The sequence below is a fragment of the Glycine soja genome, chromosome 20 (genome assembly GCF_004193775.1).
Source record: "Glycine soja cultivar W05 chromosome 20, ASM419377v2, whole genome shotgun sequence".
Classification (NCBI taxonomy): Eukaryota; Viridiplantae; Streptophyta; class Magnoliopsida; order Fabales; family Fabaceae; genus Glycine; species Glycine soja.
The window spans coordinates 21,066,659-21,086,979 of NC_041021.1; the positions used below are offsets into that span (position 1 = coordinate 21,066,659).

General features: G+C 35.9%; 1 protein-coding gene across 2 annotated transcripts; it reads left to right on the forward strand.

Moving 5' to 3' along the window:
• Positions 1 to 517: 517 nt before the first annotated feature.
• LOC114401493 lies at positions 518 to 9,842 on the forward strand. 2 transcript variants are annotated; one of them, XM_028364005.1, is made up of 4 exons: positions 518 to 662; positions 1,270 to 1,347; positions 8,151 to 8,439; positions 9,074 to 9,842. In XM_028364005.1, the coding sequence occupies exons 3-4, from the start codon at positions 8,183 to 8,185 to the stop codon at positions 9,615 to 9,617; spliced, it is 801 nt and encodes a 266-aa protein (XP_028219806.1). In that variant the 5' UTR covers positions 518 to 662; positions 1,270 to 1,347; positions 8,151 to 8,182; the 3' UTR covers positions 9,618 to 9,842. The 2 variants fall into 2 exon arrangements, with proteins under 2 accessions (XP_028219806.1, XP_028219805.1); XM_028364004.1 differs by lacking the exon at positions 1,270 to 1,347.
• The last annotated feature ends 10,479 nt before the right edge of the window (positions 9,843 to 20,321 follow it).

Genomic DNA, 20,321 nt, shown 5'->3' on the forward strand with positions numbered 1-20,321 from the left:
AACTATTTTACAAAAAAAAATATATTTAATGAATCAATTACACTAATAATTTTAAAAATAAAAAATACTATGGGAAATATATATAAAGAGAATCTATATATCTATCATAACAAAAATGATTTATTCAAAAAGAAATTTTGATATTTTTTTTTATAAAATCTTACATGAAAACATATAAATAAATAATAATTTAATTTAGAAAAATTTAAATATTATAAATCCGTTCTATATTAATTGAAATAGGCTAATTTTCAAATATTATAAATAAAATTACCCCCAACAAATTTTGCTTAAATAACTTCGTTAATTCGTGTTTTAAGAAAATCATTAATTCAGATAAATTATGTTCTCCCAAAGTGTTGATATTATTTTTTTAAAATTCCTTAAAAAAAAATTATTTTTATATTAATAAATAGTAATGCATTTTTTTAAAAATTTAGTAAACACTGTAAATTTAATTTAAAATTTGTGTTTTGAAAAAATCATTAATTCATATATATATTGCTTCTCCCAAAATCGCATTCTGTCCTCACTCACTCACTCTCCCTGCCGCCGCTGAGACACGAAGAGTAACTGCCTCGCAACGCCGCCCTTGCCATCGCGACAGAGTGTCGTACACAGCGGAGCTCCCTCGCGACGCCATCCTCACTGTGCCGTTTCAGGTGAGATTTTTATGCCTCCATCGCGATTTCACCCTTGATTTTTAGGGAATTTGATTTCGAAATCACAATAGGAGCTGAACTTCACTACACCCGTAGGGACTTGGTTCTTGATGTTATGTATGAAAGTTTGAGTAAATTATGATTGAGTTGGCAATTCTATATAGTGTAATTCTAGGGTTTGAGGTTGGAAGATAGGTGTAATTAATTAGTGTTTGAATTTGCCACAGAATTACTCCTCACAGGCCGACATTTGATATTGATCTTGATTTGAACTAAAATGTTTGATCATTTGCTTGCACACAACTCGTTTTTATTGCAACTATTTGCTGATATAAATTCCAAAACTCAGGTTTGGTAAGCTGAATATCCAATTATTTTAGATTTGCATAAATGTTGGTCCTTGCTTCTTCAGTTTTAAGTTCATATACTATGTTTGGAATGGATTTAGATTTTCATATTTTAGATTTTTCCATGATACGAGAGAGGAAAAAAATCAGGACTCACTATTATTTTTGTAAGGTCTGTTACTTTTGCTTTTGTACATAGTAACGCTTTCATGTATGAAGTTTGTTTAGATGACTGCTAATAAGAGATGGAATAATTGAAGGTGCAAGATTGGAGATATGCTAGAACAATAAGTTCAGCAAAAGCCAGGTTCTGAATGGGGTGGAAGCAGTGGAGATAGGCATGTTCAAGTTTAATAATAATTTACATTCTTGTGCATCTTAGCATGCATTAGATTTGAACCTGCCCTCAAAAATTGAGAATTTGAAACTTTGCTTGCTGCAGGTGGTAGTATGTAGTTTTGTATATTGAGGATCTTAGCTAAAGACTAAATAAGGGAGTGAGGGACCACTACAAAAGATAGCAGTTTTGCTTTCAACTTAATATAATATTATAACAAAATTATTGTGAGATAAGCCACTTATATAATAACAGAATATTTACTTAAAATTAATTAACAAGTGATTCCTTAACTGAATGCATGCTTAATAATAGATATGCCTTCCTCATCAGAAAGAGGATTATTATAGACTCCAGTAAGGCCCATGCAGCCAAATCCCAACTTTGAAACCTATTAAAAAAACGAGAAAATAGAGAAAATATATATATTTTTTTGTCAAAAACAATGAACTGTAATCATAAGAATGAGAGAAAATAATTAGTGAGCATAAGAATTTCCACACTCTGCCATTTATCAGTTCGTTGCAATGCTCTGGTGCTATATTTATTATTTTGCTAGCCTGTATTGGTGTTTTGAGAAACACATGCTTTAACATATATTGCAAGGTTCAAGCATATTTATTATTATGTTAAGAGGCTTTCCATAGTGTGGCATGTACATGAGGCCTTACACGTTAGAGTCTACAAACCATATTATCCTTTCTTGATGCAAGTCATAATCTTTGAGCCATATCTAGTGCCAGTGTAATAGGACTGTAGTGTTTTTGTTTTAAGCTGAGATGTAGAATAGTATAATATTACTTTTAAGCTGCGATTTTACATTACTATTAGATTCACAGTCACAAGGTTATAATAACTGAGATTCCATGCTTGAACTTGTTATTGACTGTCCAAAACACTTCTGCATTTTATAGGTTTAGTAAATGCTACCCTATTATGTGAAGAACGTTTTTTTTTGTTAGCTTCTAGAATCCACTCTCCTAAAAGCTTCAGCCATAAGATGAAGACACTTTAATTAAATATGGCATTCTCTACCAGACTCCCTCATGCAAGAGTCCTCCGGGTTTGACACATGGACAATGCATAGGCCTCTTTAAGAATGCTTTTGATAGACAGTACACTGACAAGTGTTTGGTGTGTACTAAGGAGAACATGTAGGCAATTGGTGTAGAGTGGTTTTTTTTTGTTACATACTTGAAATGCTTGAGTATGAAAATATGCACATAAAAAGGATCCTCAGCCTTAGTTTGCTGATATATATATATAATAATTCATGATGAAGGCTACAGCCTAGCCTATGGCGACAGATTACAGGACAGCTTCTAAGAGCTTCTACAAACAAGCTATAAAACACTACAAGCTTCTACAGCAAGCTAGAAATATAAAACATTATCAAACAACAACTTTAACACTCCCCTCTAGTTGGAGCATATAAATTGTGTGCTCCAAGCTTGGAACATATAAAGTGGATCCGAGGACCTCTCATAGACTTGGTCAGGATGTCTGCAAGCCGGTTGTTGGAGTTAATAAATTCAGTACTGATTTCTTTGGACTGCATTTTCCCCCAAATAAAATGGCAATCGATCTCTATATGTTTAGTTTTCACAAAATACAGGATTCGAAGCGATGTGAAGAGCTGCCTGATTAGTACAATACAACTTTCATTTGCTGAACATCACAAAATTTTAATTCTTGAAGAAGTTGTTTAATCCACACCAATTCAGAAGTAACAAGAGTCATAGCTCTATATTCTTCTTTTGCACTTGATCGGGCAACAACACTCTGTTTCTTGCTTTTCCAAGAGACAATATTTCCTCCAAAGGATACACAGTATCCAGTGGTGGATCACCTATCTATGGGACAACTTGCCCAATTGACATCACAGTACCCATAAATTTGGGTATTTCCATTATCTTTATACAATAATCCATGTCCTGGAGTCTTTTTGATGTATCTAAGAATATGAATCACATCATTCCAGTGGTCAATGTGAGGATCCTGCATAAATTGACTGACAATTCTGACTACAAATGACAGATCAGGTCTTGTAATTGTGAGATAAATGAGTTTCCCAACCAGCCTTCTATAGCTCTTTGGATCTGGAAAAGGTTCACCTTGATCTGACATTAACTTCTGATTTGGATCTATAGGACTATCAATAGGCCTACAATTAGTCATACCTATCTCTTCCAAAATGTCTAGAGCATATTTTCTCTGTGAAATGGCAACACCTTCCTTTGATTGAGCCACTTCAATACCAAGGAAGTACTTTAGGCAGCCAAGGTCTTTGGTTTGAAAATGATTGAATAAGTGTTGCTTTAGTTGGGAAATTTTGGCAGCATCATTCCCTATAACAACAATGTCATCAACATAGACAATTAGATTAACACACTTTCTAGGAGAAGTATGACGATAAAAAACAGAGTGATCTACTTCACTTCACTTCACTCCGAAATTCTGAACAATATGACTAAATTTTCCAAACCAAGCACGCGGTGAATGTTTGAGCCCATAGAGAGATCAACGCAATTTACACACCAAACTAGACTCCCCCTGAGCAACAAAACTAAAAGGTTGCTCCATTTAGATTTTCTCCTCTAAATCACCATGAAGAAAGACATTTTTTATGTCTAGTTGATAGAGGCCAATGGCAAATAGCTGCCATAGCTAGGAAGAGCCGAACAATTGTGGCCTTGGCAACAAAAGAGAAGGTGTCACAATAATCAAGGCCATAAATCTGAGTGTAGCCTTTAGCAACCAACCGAGCCTTAAGTTGATCAACCTCACCATTAGGCCCGACTTTAACAACATAAACCCTTCTGCAGCCAATTGTCTTCTTAGGAGGAAGAAGAACTAATTCCCATGTTCCACTGTTCTCAAGAGCCTACAAATCATGGCTTGTCGCCAACCAGGATGATCAAGTGCCTCTTGAACATTTTTTGGAATAGTAATAGAAGACAAGGAAGATACGAAGGAGATATGTGATGATAACTCAAAAAATTATAAATAGGGTGAGAATTTTGAATAGATCGAATACGTTTCCTAATAGCAATGGGCCAATTAGAACTTGGTTCACTAGGATGTGATGTGGAGGAAGGATCTGTCGTATAGGTAGTTGATGGCAAAGGACATGAATGAAGAGAACCTATAGGCATTGAACAAATAGCTCCTAATGTCCTGAGTGGAGAAGGAGAGGCACTATCAGCTGAACTAGGAATAGGAGACTGAGGCTGATGTCCTTCTTGGTCAGAAGGATCTTGGGTAGGAAGTATCATAAGACCAAAAGATGGAATAGGTAGAACTTGTTGTATGGAACCAAGATCTTGCATGGAGGATGAGAAAAAAGGAGTTTCTTCAAAGAAAGTAACATCAGCAGACATGTAACACTTTTTAGTTTGTGGAGAGTAACATTTATAACCTTTTTGCAGGCATGAATATCCTAAAAAGACACACTTAATAGCCTTTGCAGAAAGTTTGTCTAATCCCGGTGAGACATTATGAACAAAACATGTACAACCAAAAACTTTAAGGGTGACATGATACAGTGGTTCATGTGGAAAAAACAATGGAATAAGGAATTTTGTTGTTAAGAGAAGAAGAGGGCATCCTATTTTTGAAAAAAAACAAGCAGTCAAAACTGCATCTCCCCATTGATGTACTGGAACATGTGCATTAAGCATCAAGGAGTGTACGGTCTCAACTAAATGTCAATTCTTTTTTTCTGCTATTCCATTTTGTTGTGGTGTGTGTGGACATGTGGATTGATGCAGAATACCCTGTGAGGATAAAAACGAAGAAAGTTTAGTAGAAAAATATTCTTTGGCATTGTCACTTCTAAAAATTTTAATTGTTTTGCCAAATTGGTTCTTAATCTCATTAAAGAAGGACTTGAAGAATGGTAGAGAAAATCGAGTTACATCTTTTTTCAGTTTGTCTAGGGAAAGAGGATCTAACATGTTTGCCTAATTGGCATGACTCACATTCTAATTTATGAAGTTGCTTGAGACTAGGAACCATGATCTTCAATTTTGCCAAACTAGGGTGACCTAAACGGTCATGCAAAGTTTTGGAGAAGAAATTGCAAAACAGGACATAGATGAGTTGGCTTCGAGATAATAAAGGCCTCGTGATTCATGCCCAATGCCAATCAGACGGCTTGTACCACATTCCTATATGACAAAGGAATTAGCATCAGACGTTACTGAACAATTTAAGGAGTGAGTCAATTGGCTTAGAGAAATTAAGTTATAAGGACAATTTGGATTGTACAAAATAGAATTTAATTTTAAGGAAGAAGATAGGAGAACTTGACCAATTCCTTGAGAGGCAACTTTGGACCCATTTGCTAAAGTAACAAGATGAGAAAATTTAGGTGGAAAGACAAATGCAAACAAAGAGTTATTACTAGAAATATGATTAGAGGCACTTGGGTCAATTATCCATGGATTTTGACCTTCCACATATTGAGAAATACAAACTGTTGAGACACTTGGCCCTAAAGAAGACTGGCCTTGACTGATGAATTTTAGTCTTAGATAGTCCTAATACTCCTCATTAGAAAATTTGGATTTTGATTTTTCAGATTTGGCGACTTGTGCCTCATTGTTAGGATAACTGTGCAAGGCATAACACTTTTCTTGAGTATGAGCAGACTTTTTTGCAATATGTACATTGAGGACGTCCACCTCTACTACGCGTCCTCCTCTATTTCCACGACCTCCTCTTACACGAGATGCTACCATGGCTGATGTTGCAACAGGTGCTGCTGAAGTTTCAGCAGCTACAGCTGAGTTTTCACCTCTCACCAAGGTAGGAACACGAAGAAGCCTAGTTACTAGGCTTTTCATTGAAGGAACTTGCTCACCTGCCAGAATATGGTCACGCACATGATCAAAATCTGAGTGTAGAGTCCACAAAATCACTACCATGAATAGCTTATCGATTCCTTTTTTCATTTCATCCACAAAGTCATGTATTAGGAACTACTTTAATTCTTCAACAGCAGCTTTGGCTTTGGCTATGTGTGAGGTCATATCATGGTTAGTCTGTTTGAGAGAAAATGCACGGTTTGCTGAGTAAAATAAACTCTGGATGTCATTAGCAAAAATATCTTGAGCATTTTTCCAGTGGGAACAACAAGTCTTGAAGGATCTAAGTATTTCCAACACATTAGGTTCTATTGATTGCCATAAAACAACGCACAGTTGGAAGTCAAGTGTCTTCCACTGATTTCTGTTCTCTACTGGAATTTCACTAGCATCTTTCTCCAAATGATCGGTGCCCTTGACCATGGAACCATAACTCAACCGAGGCAAACCAAGATAGATAATTCAACCGAGGCAAACCAAGATAGATAATTTTTGGCAAGTATCCAGTAACAGAAGTGTAGCACAAAACTTGAGGAAACAAATATAGGCCAAGGGACAGAGGTGTATAGACCTACTGTCCAAACAGCAACAAAGCGACAATCTGAGGGCTGCAACAAAGTAGGGAGAGGCCGGGTACCAAAACCCAGGTGTCACGTCGGAGTTCCAGTGACCGGAGATGGCTGCGTGGGATGCACACGCTTGAGAATGACACGTGGAGAAGTGGTGCGTGGGAGTGCATGTTAATGTTTCTAACTTCGAAACCTCCGGGGTTGGGATGCGCTGAAGAAGACGACTCAGATCTGGGTATTGTCGAAGATAGGTGTGGCGGCATCGGTGACGGTGGTCAGTGGTGGTGGTGATGGTGATCAGTGATAGACAGAGACAAAAGCGTAGAGCGGGATCGTCCCGCTCTGATACCAACTTGAAATGTTTGAGTATGAAAATATGCACACAAAAAGGATCCTCAGCCTTAGTTTGCTGAGAGATGTGTGTGTGTGTGTCTATATGAGAATTGACAGATAGTACAAAAAATAGTTCATGATGAAGGCTACAGCCTAGCCTATGCTGACAAATTATAGGACAGCTTCTAAGAGCCTCTACAAGCTTCTACAACAAGGTACAAATATAAAACATTATCAAACAACAACTTTAACAAAAAGCAAGAAAATTTACTTTGGGTAGGAGACAATTAAGGGAAGAGGGGGTGAAGATTGAAGAAGGGGGGAAGCTTGAATTGAGAGGATATGCATATGGATTTGGACTAGAGGTTATGAGAATCTGCAGAAATTAAGTTTCTAACTGCAGAAAATCAGTATTATGCTTGTGGTTTGTTTGTGACCTCAGTTTCACGATCTTATTCCTCTACGTGGATGATTTTTGTTATTAACTGTCTTCTAACTTAACTCTTACTAATTTAGTTCTATCCAAATCTGTTGGCTTCCCTTCAAGTCAGTTTCTACTCTCGCTATAGAATCCATATCAACAGGCTTCAGTTCATGTAGTTTCATGCTGTCTCTTGGTTCAGAGCTCATTCTCTTTTGCTTGTTGATACCCGGTTCCTCTCTCATCTGTGTATTTCTTTTCTCAGGGGTTTGTTGTTTCAATTGTTTTTTTCATTGATTTGGTTACGATTTTGATTTCATTGGCAGAACCTTTTGTTGGGACGAATTTAATTACTGTCTGGTAGTTGTACTTTTGTATGATGTTTATCCATCAGATAGTGCCTGTATGTTACACGTTTAGCAGTGATTGAGTTGATTGTGTGACTGTCTCAATTATTAGTCTATTTGAGTATATGATCTTCAACTCTTTATGGAAGATCTAGTCTCAAAAGTGATGTTATATTATTAGTTTAAATTGATGCTTTCTGTTATCCACGTTGGAACCTTCTATATTATGGTATGTTATAATTTGTGTGTGTGTATGTGCATAGCAGGTGTTTGACGAAATTCCCCATAAACGAAGCTCATGGGCAAGAAAGGAGGGGCCAAAAAATTAGAGTCTGTGTCTCACACTCCAATATCATTGAGGGAAGAAGCCACCGGAAAAATACAAACCAAGGCAGCCTCAAACACCAAGTCCAAATTGAGATTTGAGCACTTGAAAAACCTAGCAGTGTGGGCCACCGCCATACCATCTTTGGGTGCCTTCTATGGACACCAATTCGCCGCCTTTGGAGAGGCCACTGGAATACCACCCGATCCTTCTTTAATAACTTGCCAAAGGTTTTGTTATGCTCTTCTTTTCCTATTTTAGTTTTGCTTAGGGAAGTTGTCCCTCTAATAATTAAATTTGAACGCATCAACCATCGTGGCAAAACTAAATACACTTGCTGCAATGTTTTTGCCCATGCGGAGCGGAGCAATATGATCCATATATTATTGGAAATATTTTCTTGTCAAAATTAGCTAAGAGTTGTATTTCATCTTTGTAATTAAAATTGATGCTATGTTAGCGGCCAATATATTTTATGACCAATTTTAATTAGAGAATAGTAATACCAGTTTTATGGTATAATATCTAAGTTTTGCTCTGTATTATATGCAGTATGCTTCAAGTTTCAAACTAGCAATCCAATTTGTGAAACTACATGATGGTTGAAGGATTGCAGAAGTGTTTTCTTATGCTTCTATATGCTATTCTGTTCTGCAGAAGCTTCAATATGATTTAGTTTATAAGGTGTTCTGCTTACTTACATAATCCACGTGATGTATTGAAGAATTTGGTGATCTATTGTTAATGATGTAATTTGTTAGAATCAAAGAACATGAAATAGATTCAATAGCTCCAAATTTTTGAAGTTGAATTTATTTGGGTTTTTTTAATATCAACCCTGATCATCATTTGACTGCTCTACAGATGTGAAACTATTCTTCAACCTGGATTTAATTCAACTGTACGAATTGAGAAGAATCAATCAAAGCTCAGGCATAGACACAAGAAGTCTGGTAACATCACTCAAAACAAGGTAGTGTACAAGTGCCATTTTTGTTTGCATCAGAATCTGAAGAGAGGGACTCCTAAGGGACACATAAAAGGAATCTGTCCATCAAAAGATAAATCATCGTTAGAGTCAACACCTCCATCAAAATCCATCACAAGTGATTCTTCTAAATTAGAGAAAGGCATTTTAAGCAAAGATGAAGCCAATGAAATAAATGTGTTTCCTTTACGAGATGTAGCTAACGTGGACGGTTTAGCTACTCCGTCAAGTACAAATACGACAACTTTGTCTAAAAAGGCTATTAAAACTATAAACAAGTCTGCAAAACAAGTAGCAAAATCTGCAAGTACATCCAACAAAAGACGAAGAAAATCTTGGACTAGTTTAAAGGAAATTGCTCAGAGCAACGAGCATAAGAACAATCCGATTGCTAATTTAACGATCCCATTCTTTTTATAAGCAGAGATATTTTCTATATAGGTTAAATTGAGTTGTATTTCTTTTTACATGATGCATGCAGGCTTTATGTTTTATCTGCTGATTACACTTTCAAGCAAATATGTTTTTACTGTGTTTGATGCTCTGTTGGACTTTTGTTCTCCTGCATGGATATCAGTTTAGTTTTCTTTTTTCTATTTGCAATTTAAGCTTGTCTCTATGAGCTACAGTAGTGTAGCTGTCTCATTGATTTTTCTTTCTTTTTGTATTTCTCCCTTCAAGCTGATTAATCACAATTGAACATTTTATTGAATTGATAATAAGAAATTCATATTGATAAAATGGAATCGAATGGTAAGATTTCTTTTGAGACTTGCTGAGATGCAATGAGAAAAATTCATTACCATTTGAATGTGTTGAGAAGTGGAATTCGAAATTCTAAACATTAATTCGAATGATTTCTAGATTTACTGGATGTTTGGAAACTCATCAAAAAGTAAAAAAAAAAAAAAAAGAATAAAAATACACCGTTGGCAGCGTGGAAGTTATAACTATTAATTTCTAGTTGAATGTGAAAGATCACACCAGATAAGTGCAACCAAACATGTCATAAATAAATTGATAAGGAAAAATAATGAATCATGAAGTAACAATTTTTAAAGGAGGTAATAGTTGGATACGTAAGAAATAATTATTGGGCGATTATCCAAGACTTCACTTGTCATTATGAATAGGGGTTTGTGAAGAAAAGACAACTCAAACAGAAAAAAAAATGTGAGTCAAAGAAATATGTCAGGAGTTAGAGAGTGACCTTAATTCCTCTGTTGCAACAAAATTTCCAATCATTTGCTCAATTATATTGTTGTGTTGTTCTTCATGCTATTTGGGACTTATCACTCCAAAACTTAATTTATTGGGCTATCAACTACTTTTAATTAATTGACCAGCGCAATGATTGAATTCTTGAAATTTGCGTGAATAATGTTGTACCAAAATTTCTGATCCAATTAACAACTGTTAATTAACTTTTTTTCACTATAAATCTTACTTTTAAATTAAGCCCTAAATGAACAACTAGATAATAAAGTAAAAGAATGAGAATGCTCATGCCATGAATTAAATCTCTTTGTCACCTTATGATTACTCATTGAAAAGGATAACTGGGATTTAAGTGAAATAAATGGGTTAGGGGAAATATAAAGGTGTGTTAGAGTCACAATTCTAGATATTTTTATTTGTCAAAATATTCATTTTTTTTATCATGGTATTGGGATGAAGTTGTCTTCGTCGCAAATAGTGATAAATCTTTGTCGGAAATCTTAAGCGCACACAAAGCATATATTCCTCTCCCACATGATTTATTTCATACCCAATAAAATAATAGAATGTTCAATAGCTCGTGAGGGTGGCAGTCTCTGTGGTTCCCAAAAAATATCGAGGTAATGATCCTCTAGTCTAGTAACCTCTTGGGAGTGCAAGGTAGGGGAAGGTAAGGTGTCGTGCACATAGTTGCAACTCCGTGGAAAAACACAATCTGTCAATGACTTGGAGGGACTTGCCAAGTAAACTCTGAAGAGCTACTTAAGTGGACTTGGCAGAACTTTCCCTATTGAGTTCCACCAACCCACTGGCAAGTTGGAAACGCATACATTGTTTTTGCCAACCAACCCTTATACTCCCTAATGACGCCAACCATGACATGGCCAACACCACATCAATACCTTCCAAACTGAACAAGAAAGTATCAATTGCGAATTTGATGACTCCTATGTCCAACTCAAGCCCTTTACATGTGCCTTGGGAAACCACCTTGTAACCATCGCCCATTTTAATTCACATTGGTCAAGTTTTTTCTATCTGGAATCCCAGAGTTGTCACCAACTTCTTAGAGATCACTTATGTTGGGCTTGGGAGGACCAAGACTAGTAGTGTTGCCATCACGCACCTCCCAATTACTACATACAAATCCCCAAACTAGCCCAGGAAGGCAACCCACATGAGTTGGGCTAGAGGACCCATGGTCGTTGGAGCAAGCTAAAAAACCCGACCCAAACCTGGTGCGAAACCCACCATTTTGAGGTAGTGAAGGAGCATCGTCTTTCTCTGACAATTCACGCTCCACTACGTGAGTTAGATTCAACAAACGAGAGCGCAATAACATACCGAGCATTTGCATACTACAAACTCGCCCCCTAATGCCATCCTTTAGCCCATTAATGAAGTAACCAAAATATTGGTGGTCATGGAGACGGGGTATCTGGGCAATCAATCGCTCAAACTTCTAAATATACTCATTCGTCCCACTGTGTTGATGGAGAGCAGCTAGACATTCGTAGATGTCACCCTTGCCAATACCGCCATAACCCTCAAGTAATTCATTCTTGAGGTGATCCCAAGGGAGTTCCCTTTCATCATTTAGCAAGGATTTGAAGAAATGGATGGTTGATCCCTTCTTACACAATTAGGCCAAACCCACTAGGATCTCTAGGCTCGTCTCCTGGACCTGAAAGTAAATTTATGCTCTTGCAATCTACCCCGTGAGGTCGTCACCATTGAACTGTTGTTGCTGAAGTAAAAAATCATGAACGCGGTAGAACTTCCTAAGGCGTGGTAGTCACTGACATTGGATAGAAGACTCCAAGTAGATTGGGCCAGAGATGCAAAAGAAGGCCCTAGGGTTCTCATGAGCCTTAGGATATATTTCGGGCCCATGGGCTAAGTATGATCTTACTTATCTTTGTACATATTAGATTAAGGTTTCATTATTTTTGGGCCTTTTATTTAGGGCTTTATAATGTAGGTAGGATACCCTTGAAATGTAGGATTTTCAGCCCTTGTATTTTAGGGCACCTAGACTAGTTTTTGTATTAGGGATAGTTTTGTAATTTCACATGCATTGAGAGAATATTTGATGTGTGTGTTGGTAAATAAATTTAATTGAATTGGAAGAAGCTCAATTCAATTAAATTTTAGAGGGGGAGGTGAGCATTTGCTTGCTACACCCCATTGCCACATCATATAGTCACACTTTGTGCATGTCCTTCATGCTTTACATGCCTCATGACACCTAAGCACATTTAGTGGAGAATCTTGGACTTGATTTTGGATTAGTGGGTTGAACCATAGCTAAAATTCACAAATCATAATTAGTGAAATTTTGGCTCCAAAATTTGGCTCCACAAATTCAATTTCAAATTCAAGTAAAATTTGAATAGAAATTCAAATTTTCCTCCAATTTTATGTGACACTTAGGCTATAAATAGAGGCCATGTGTGTGCATTTTTTCAACTATGATTGTTTGAGAATTAAACTTCAAAGTTCAGACTTCTTTAGAGGCACTAAATTTCGTACTCTTCTCTTCTTCTCCCTCCATTCTTCTTCTCCTACCTTCAAGCTCTTATCCATGGCTTCCTATGGTGGTGAGCTTCTTCTAGACTCATCTTCTCCTTAAAGTGGGGTCTCCAATCATTTTTCTCCTTCTCTTTTCCACTGTCATTGATATTCAAGAAGCAAAGGACTCCATTGATGAAGAAGATCCAAGGCCTACAAGCTCCAATGGAGCTACATCTTCTCCCAATCAAATTAAATTTATTTACCAACACACACATCAAATATTCACTCAATGCATGTGAAATTACAAAACTACCCCTAATAGAAAAACTAGTTTAGGTGTACTAAAATACAAGGGCTGAAAAATCCTATATTTTAAGGGTACCCTACCTACATTATGGAGCCCTAAATACAAGGCCCAAAAATAATGAAACCTTAATCTAATTTGTACAAAGATAAGGGGGCTTATACTTAGTCCATGGGCCCAAAATCTATCCTAAGACTCATGAGAACCCTAGGGCCTTCTCTTGCATCTCTGGCCCAATCTACTTGGAGTCTTCTATACAATGCCCTTGCGGGGTAGGATTGCATATATATATATATGAACCAAACCTAGACTGATAGGAATTAACACGCAATATAGTTGGTGTAGTAAGTTATATGAACCAAAGACACTTGGCGTGTGATAGTTGTCTACCAATCACAAGACACCCCCACAGTCTTTGTTGCTATCGCTGTGTTGCACTACTAGGCCATGCACCTACCTGATATTCATGAGTGCTTTAAATATCTCACCAAAATCTTATGTAAATTGCCCCACTTGACACTCATATAGGTGATTTCTTCAAGTGCATGCTGCAAATCATACACATAAGGGATATGAAAATCATTAAAAACTTTATAAGATGTAAAGTTTTCTCAAACACGTAAAGTTTATTATAAAGTTTATCCTCTCATTAATGCAGCTCTAACACTTTCTCACACCATAAGAAGGGACTAAAAGCAAATTGATAGAAATAATTTGAGTGTTAGCAAAATTGACGAGTGACTTGTTTTTACCCATATGAACCTTCTTCATAGGATCTCTAATCACAAAGGTAGGGTTACCATTACTTGTTTGTTTTCAAATGGCTTAAGTCGCATTCCCCTCGATGATTCTAATATCATATTCCTCCCTAGTGGTTTTGTCAAAGGATTTTCTAAGTTTCCTTCTAACTTCACATAGTCTATGGAAATTGTTCCATCTTTTAGCAGCTGCTTAACCACGTTATGTCTCAGTTGTATATGTCTATTTTTCCCATTGAATGTTTTGTTCTTAGCCATAACTATCGCTGACTGAGAATCAAAATGCATAGATACCGATGGGTCGGTTTCACTCCCAAAGGAATTTTAGCTAAGAAGTTTTTCAACCACTCAGTCTCACTACCAATCATTTCTAGAGCAACAGACTCTGACTCTATTGTTGATCTAGCAATAATAGTTAGTCTGGCTGATCTCTAAGCTACTGCACCACCACCAAGAGTAAACACATAACCACTAGTGGATTTTGTCTCATCTGAATCAAAGGTCCAGTTAGCATCGCTATACCCTTAAAGTACTGCAGGAAATTCACTTTATTCAATACCATAATCCATGGTAGCTCTCAAATATTTCATGAGTCTAGCAAGTGCATCCCAATGGTCCTGATTTGGACTATGGGTATAGCTACTCAATCTTCCCACTGCATATGCAATATCAGGTCTAGAAAAGTTCATCAAATGTAGTAAGCTCCCAATGATTTGAGCGTATTGAGTTTGAGCAATTGGTTCTCCTCTATTTTTCCTTAATTGAGAGTTAGTATCATAAGGGGTACTCATTGTCTTAGAGTCATAATATTTATATTCTAAGAAGTTTCTCAATATAATGCTCATGGGATAGTAATATACTATCTCCTTTATAATTTTAACTCCTAAAATAACACTTGTTTCACCCATGTCTTTCATATCATATTTAGATGCTAAAAAAGATTTAGTTTTAAAAACTATATCATTGCATGTACCAAAAATAACATGTCATCCATATACAAGCATATAATAACATGATCATCATTCACATACTTTGTATACTCGCATTTATCAACATCACTACTTGAAAAATCATCAACAAATAAAGGCTCATTAAACTTTTCATGCCATTATTTAGGTGCTTGTTTTAAACCATAGAAGGATTTCAAAAGTTTGCACACTTTGTTCTCTTGACCATCAACCACACACCCCTCAGGTTTGGTCATATATATCTCTTAATCTAAATCACTATTCATGAAAGTTGTCTTAACATCCATATGATGCATCACTAACTTATGGATTGCAGCTAAGGCTATCAGAATCCTGATGGAGGAAACCCTTGTAACAAGTGCAAAGGTATAAAAAAAAATCTATGTTAGGTTTCTGAGTAAACCCTTTAGCAACCAACCTTGTCTTGTACTTATCTATAGATTCATCAAGGTTAAACTTCCTCTTAAAGATCCATTTACATTTAATAGGATTTGCACCTTCAGGTTGATGTACTAAAGTCCATGTATTATTCTTTTTAATACAATCAATTTCAATCCTAATGGCTTGCTCCCAAAGGTTTGCATTTGAAGAGCTAATAGCTTATGAAAAACTTAAGGGATATGTATAAATTCATCTCCAAAAGATTTATCTGTCCTATGTCTTTTACTTCACCTCAAATCCTCGCTTATAGGTTCACTATAGGTTTCAACTAGTTGTTCAAGACTAGAAATGATACTGGAACTAGCACTAAACCTCAAAGGGAAAACGTCCTCAAAGAATTCAGCATTCTTAGTCTCCATAATGGTGTCGCACTCAATCATATCACTCTTAAGAACTAGAAACCTATAAGTAGCACTATGTTCAACATAACCAATAAACAAGAAATCAGAAGTCTTAGATCCTATTTTTCTTTTCTTTGGATCGGGTAACACCATTTTGGCTAGGCACCCCCACATTCTCATATATTTCAGGTTTGGTTTATATGCTTTCCATAACTCATAAGGGCTCAAACTTGTTTTCTTATGTGGAATTCTATTTTATAAAAAACAAACAATCAAAAGGGCTTCTTCCCAAAGGTTGTTAGGAGCAGAGGAACTAACAAGTAAAGTATTCATCATTTCTTTAAGGGTTTTATTTTTTAGCAACTCCATTTGACTCAGGTGAATAAGGTGGGGTTACTTCATGAATTACACCTTCCTTTTCATGAAAGTCATTAAACAAAGTGTACTCGCCACCCCTACCAGATCTTAGCCTTTTGATTTTTGTATTCAATTGATTTTTAACTTCGGCTTTATAAGATAAAAACATATCAAATGCTTCATCTTTGAGTCTAATTAGATAAACTTTAGTATATCTAGAATAATCATCTATAAAGGTTACAAAATTACTCTTATCTCTTCTTGTCCTAGTTTGTTTTAAATTAGCAAGATCAAAATGAATTAAGCCTAATAGTTCAGTTTAACATTGTACAGAAGGACATGATTTCTTAGTTAATTTTGATTCAACACATATTTCACATTTCTTACTTTGTTTATCATGCATATTAATTAAACCTGGTCGTTGCAATTTCATAACATATGTTGGATTAACATGTCCTAATCTAGCATGCCATATATCATAAGAATCAATCAAGTAAGTAGAAGAAGATGCATTCTCATTAATCACTTCAGAAACATTGAGTACAAAGAGGCCCTGATCATAATAACCCTTCCCCATAAATACATTATTCTTAGTCATAACTATCTTCTTAGACCCAAAAAATATCTTTACCCCAACCTTTCCTAACAATGCTGAAAAAACAAGGTTAACTTTGATAGAGGAAACACGTAGCACATCATTCAAAGCTAGTGTTTTCCCATATGTAAGCTTGAGAAGAACTTTTCACTTTCCTTGAACTGGAGTAGTTCTCGAATTGTAACACCTTATTTTTCGTAAAATAAATAAAAAGAGTTTTATTTAAAAAATAATAAAGTTTTTAGAAATTAAATAAATGAGATAATAGAGTTTTTGTCAATTAAAATAAGGGTTTCATAGTATTATAAAATAAATAGAGTAAAATAATGTTTTAGAAAATAAATGGATGTTTTAATTGGTTATTTAATGAAATAGTAAAATAGAGTTCATATTTATAAAATAGTAAAATAAAAAGAATAGAGTAAATAATAGGCTCAGAGTATCTAGCTATAAATAGAGACATATTAGGTCAGTTTTTACATTTACAATATATTTTTTTGCTCTCTTCCTCCCAAATTCATTATTCCTTCTTCCTCTCTCCAAACCCTCTTTTTTTCCTGCATATACCTAAACCTATCATAGTATAACTACAATCCCAAACCTGTTAACCATTGGATCCTCCTGTAATTTGGACACCACCTTTGAAACTCATTTTATCCTATTATCACTGTTGGGATTCACTAAATAATGTTTGCAGAGAGAGAAATACCCCTCGCACGAAGATAGTAAAATTGAGGCTTCAATCCCTTCTCGTTTTCTTTAACGCTTGGAAACTCTAGCAGAACAACCAAAGGAAAAGTTTTAGGAATCTTATGGAACTTCTAAAGACACCGCAATCATTGTTGGACTACACACGTGAGCCTGCTTAGAGGTAAGGGATGAGTTTATCACAATTGGGGTTAGAGTGAACGTGTGTAAGGATTCTTAGAGGATCAAATTAGGGTTAACTTTGGGGTGTTTTATGTTTTAATTTTGCTTGTACAATGATAACTACAAATTGCTCATGTTTGATGGTTCAATTAATGCCCTGATGCAAATTGGATGGTTTAATTGAGTGTTTGGCTTTGAATGTTAGAAACCTAGAAATTGGGGAATTCTTGATTCTTGCATGTTTTCTTGAAATTGATTGAGGGGTGTTGTTCCTCGAGATGTGATCACATGTTCTATGCTTTTAACTGAATGAATAAGTGGATGATTATATGTCTTAAATGTTGAAAGACTGCTATTGTATGACACACACACACACACACATATATATATATATATGTATGTATGTATATATGATGTATGAGAAGTGATTATGTGTTAGTGAGAAGGTGTGATGAGACATGTGTTGTGAATAAGTGTGGGATTAATACGTTCCTCAATGTGATTATGCATGTTATTGTGAAGTGTAAAGTGATGACATTAAGTTGTGAGCTATGAATTATACAATCACACAACTATAAGCCCCTTTAAGGGCGTCAAGAATTGTGATGGAATCCACTGTATGCCTAACGAGTTGAATCACTTTGAGACGCAACAACTTGAATCACTTTGAGTAGTTGTGTGTATTGCATGGTTCATAGGTAAAGTCTGTGTGTGTGCCATGTATATATTAATATTGTGTGATGTGTACATGATTCATGAGGTGTGATAACATGTTACTTTGGGATTATAACATCGTGATTGAAATTGGGTATATGTGATAAGTTGAATATGTGTTAAATTATGAGATCACACATGTATTGACATGTGTGCATTGAGTTGTGAGCTATGAACCGTATAATCACACAACTGTAAGATCCTTTAAGGGTGACGAGTTAATGCACGATGAGTATTGTGATGTGATCCACTTTGGGAACCCGACAAGTTTAATCATTTTGAGGTGCGACAAGTTAAAATTATTTTGAGAAAAATTGAAGAATCATGTGTTTTGTGTAGTTCATAGGTAGAGTCTATGTGTTAAAATATTTTCTGGGTTAGACCTAAATCAGGAGGGAGAGGCCTTGATGGACTCTTCAGAGTCTAAGCCTTGGGGGTAAATACATCCGATTTGAGTGTTCTTTTAAGTCTGTGTCGATCGTACATGATTGGAACATTCTCACAAAATAATATGACCCTAACTGATCTCCCTATGATTTTACCTAGTGAGAGTGATCTGACTTACCAGTGTGTGGTCTGTCTTGTCATGTACTTCTGGTGCCCAATGAGGTTTTTCACTAACATGATACCACATTGCATATAGGATTGAGTCTTAGTGTATTTGTTGCATAACGTCTGTGTAATGATCATTGTGACTTGCTACGTGATGGTGGGGAATGAATTGTGTGAGTGTGAGACGTTGTGTTGTACTTGATATTTGTTGTTCTGAACATATTATTAATGTGAAGGCGTGGAATATGATTCTGATTAAATCCCTTGGGACAGATGTTACGCAATGAGTGGTAAAATAATGTGAATTGTGTTAAGTTGAACTTGTTATACTTATACTGTATGTGTGTGTGTGTGTGTCTTTGTTTATATCTACTTGTTTAGGAATATGATAACTCACTCCTCATGTGTTGTTTGTGTTTGGATCCTATGATGATCTCAAACCGTGTGTTCGTGGGAGCAACTGACTTGGTGAATTGCTTTAAGTAACCATGTGCTGGAAGACGTTGAGACACAATGCTCTGATGGGATGTGACATTGGAGCATAGGTTTCTGTTTTAATTGCATGATGTTCCAAACATGTCATTTTACTTTATTTTATTCTTCTACTTAACTTGAGTTCTTTTGTAAACTTGAACGACCTTGTTTTGAGCCAGAAATGTTTTCATACCCTTAATCGATAAGTTTTTAATTTGGTGATTAACGCAAATGTGAACCTTTTACCCACATTAGGTCCTTTATGCTTATTGAATAAAATCATTTTATGTAATTCCATATTTTCATGTATATAAATATGTATATTGGGATAGAATGTGTCACATGAATCACCAAGATAAACTTGTTCTTCTCCATCCCCCACAACAATATGGGAGGTAAACATACTCTTATTAGCACAAATGTGTCTGGTAGCCCCGGAGTCTACCACCCATTTGTTCACATTGGTGACAACATTCACTTGAGAAATGACCGCATCAATAATGTCATCTCCTTCATCCAAGTTAGCCTTAGGAGGATTGTCATTTCTCACAACTCTGTACCTGCACTGAGGAGCAAAATGTCATGGCTTTCCACAAACAAAACAAGCTCCATTTTTCTTGAAAGAAGGATTAGAAGCAGAAGCATGTGGGATGGGATTAGAAGGAGCAACACGCGGGTTATTATATTTGTACTTATTCTTGTTATTGTGATTAGTTTTGTTGACATACCTCTTATGAAAGAGTTTGTCTTGTACTGTGTTTGCCTTGGCAGACATTGCTTTGGTTCTTGCTACAACACTTTTCTTCCTATTTGTATCTTCAATGATAATATGGGTGATAAGGTCTGGCAATGACATCTGTTTGTGCCTATTCTTTAACTGTTGTTTGTAGTCCTTCTAAGACTCCGACAACTTCTTAATCAAGAGTTTAGAAGTGAGCAGGTCAGGCAGAGAGATGTTTTTAGTCTTCAGGTTTTCCAACAGCTTGTGGTATTCGTTGATTTGTACCTTGATGTCTTT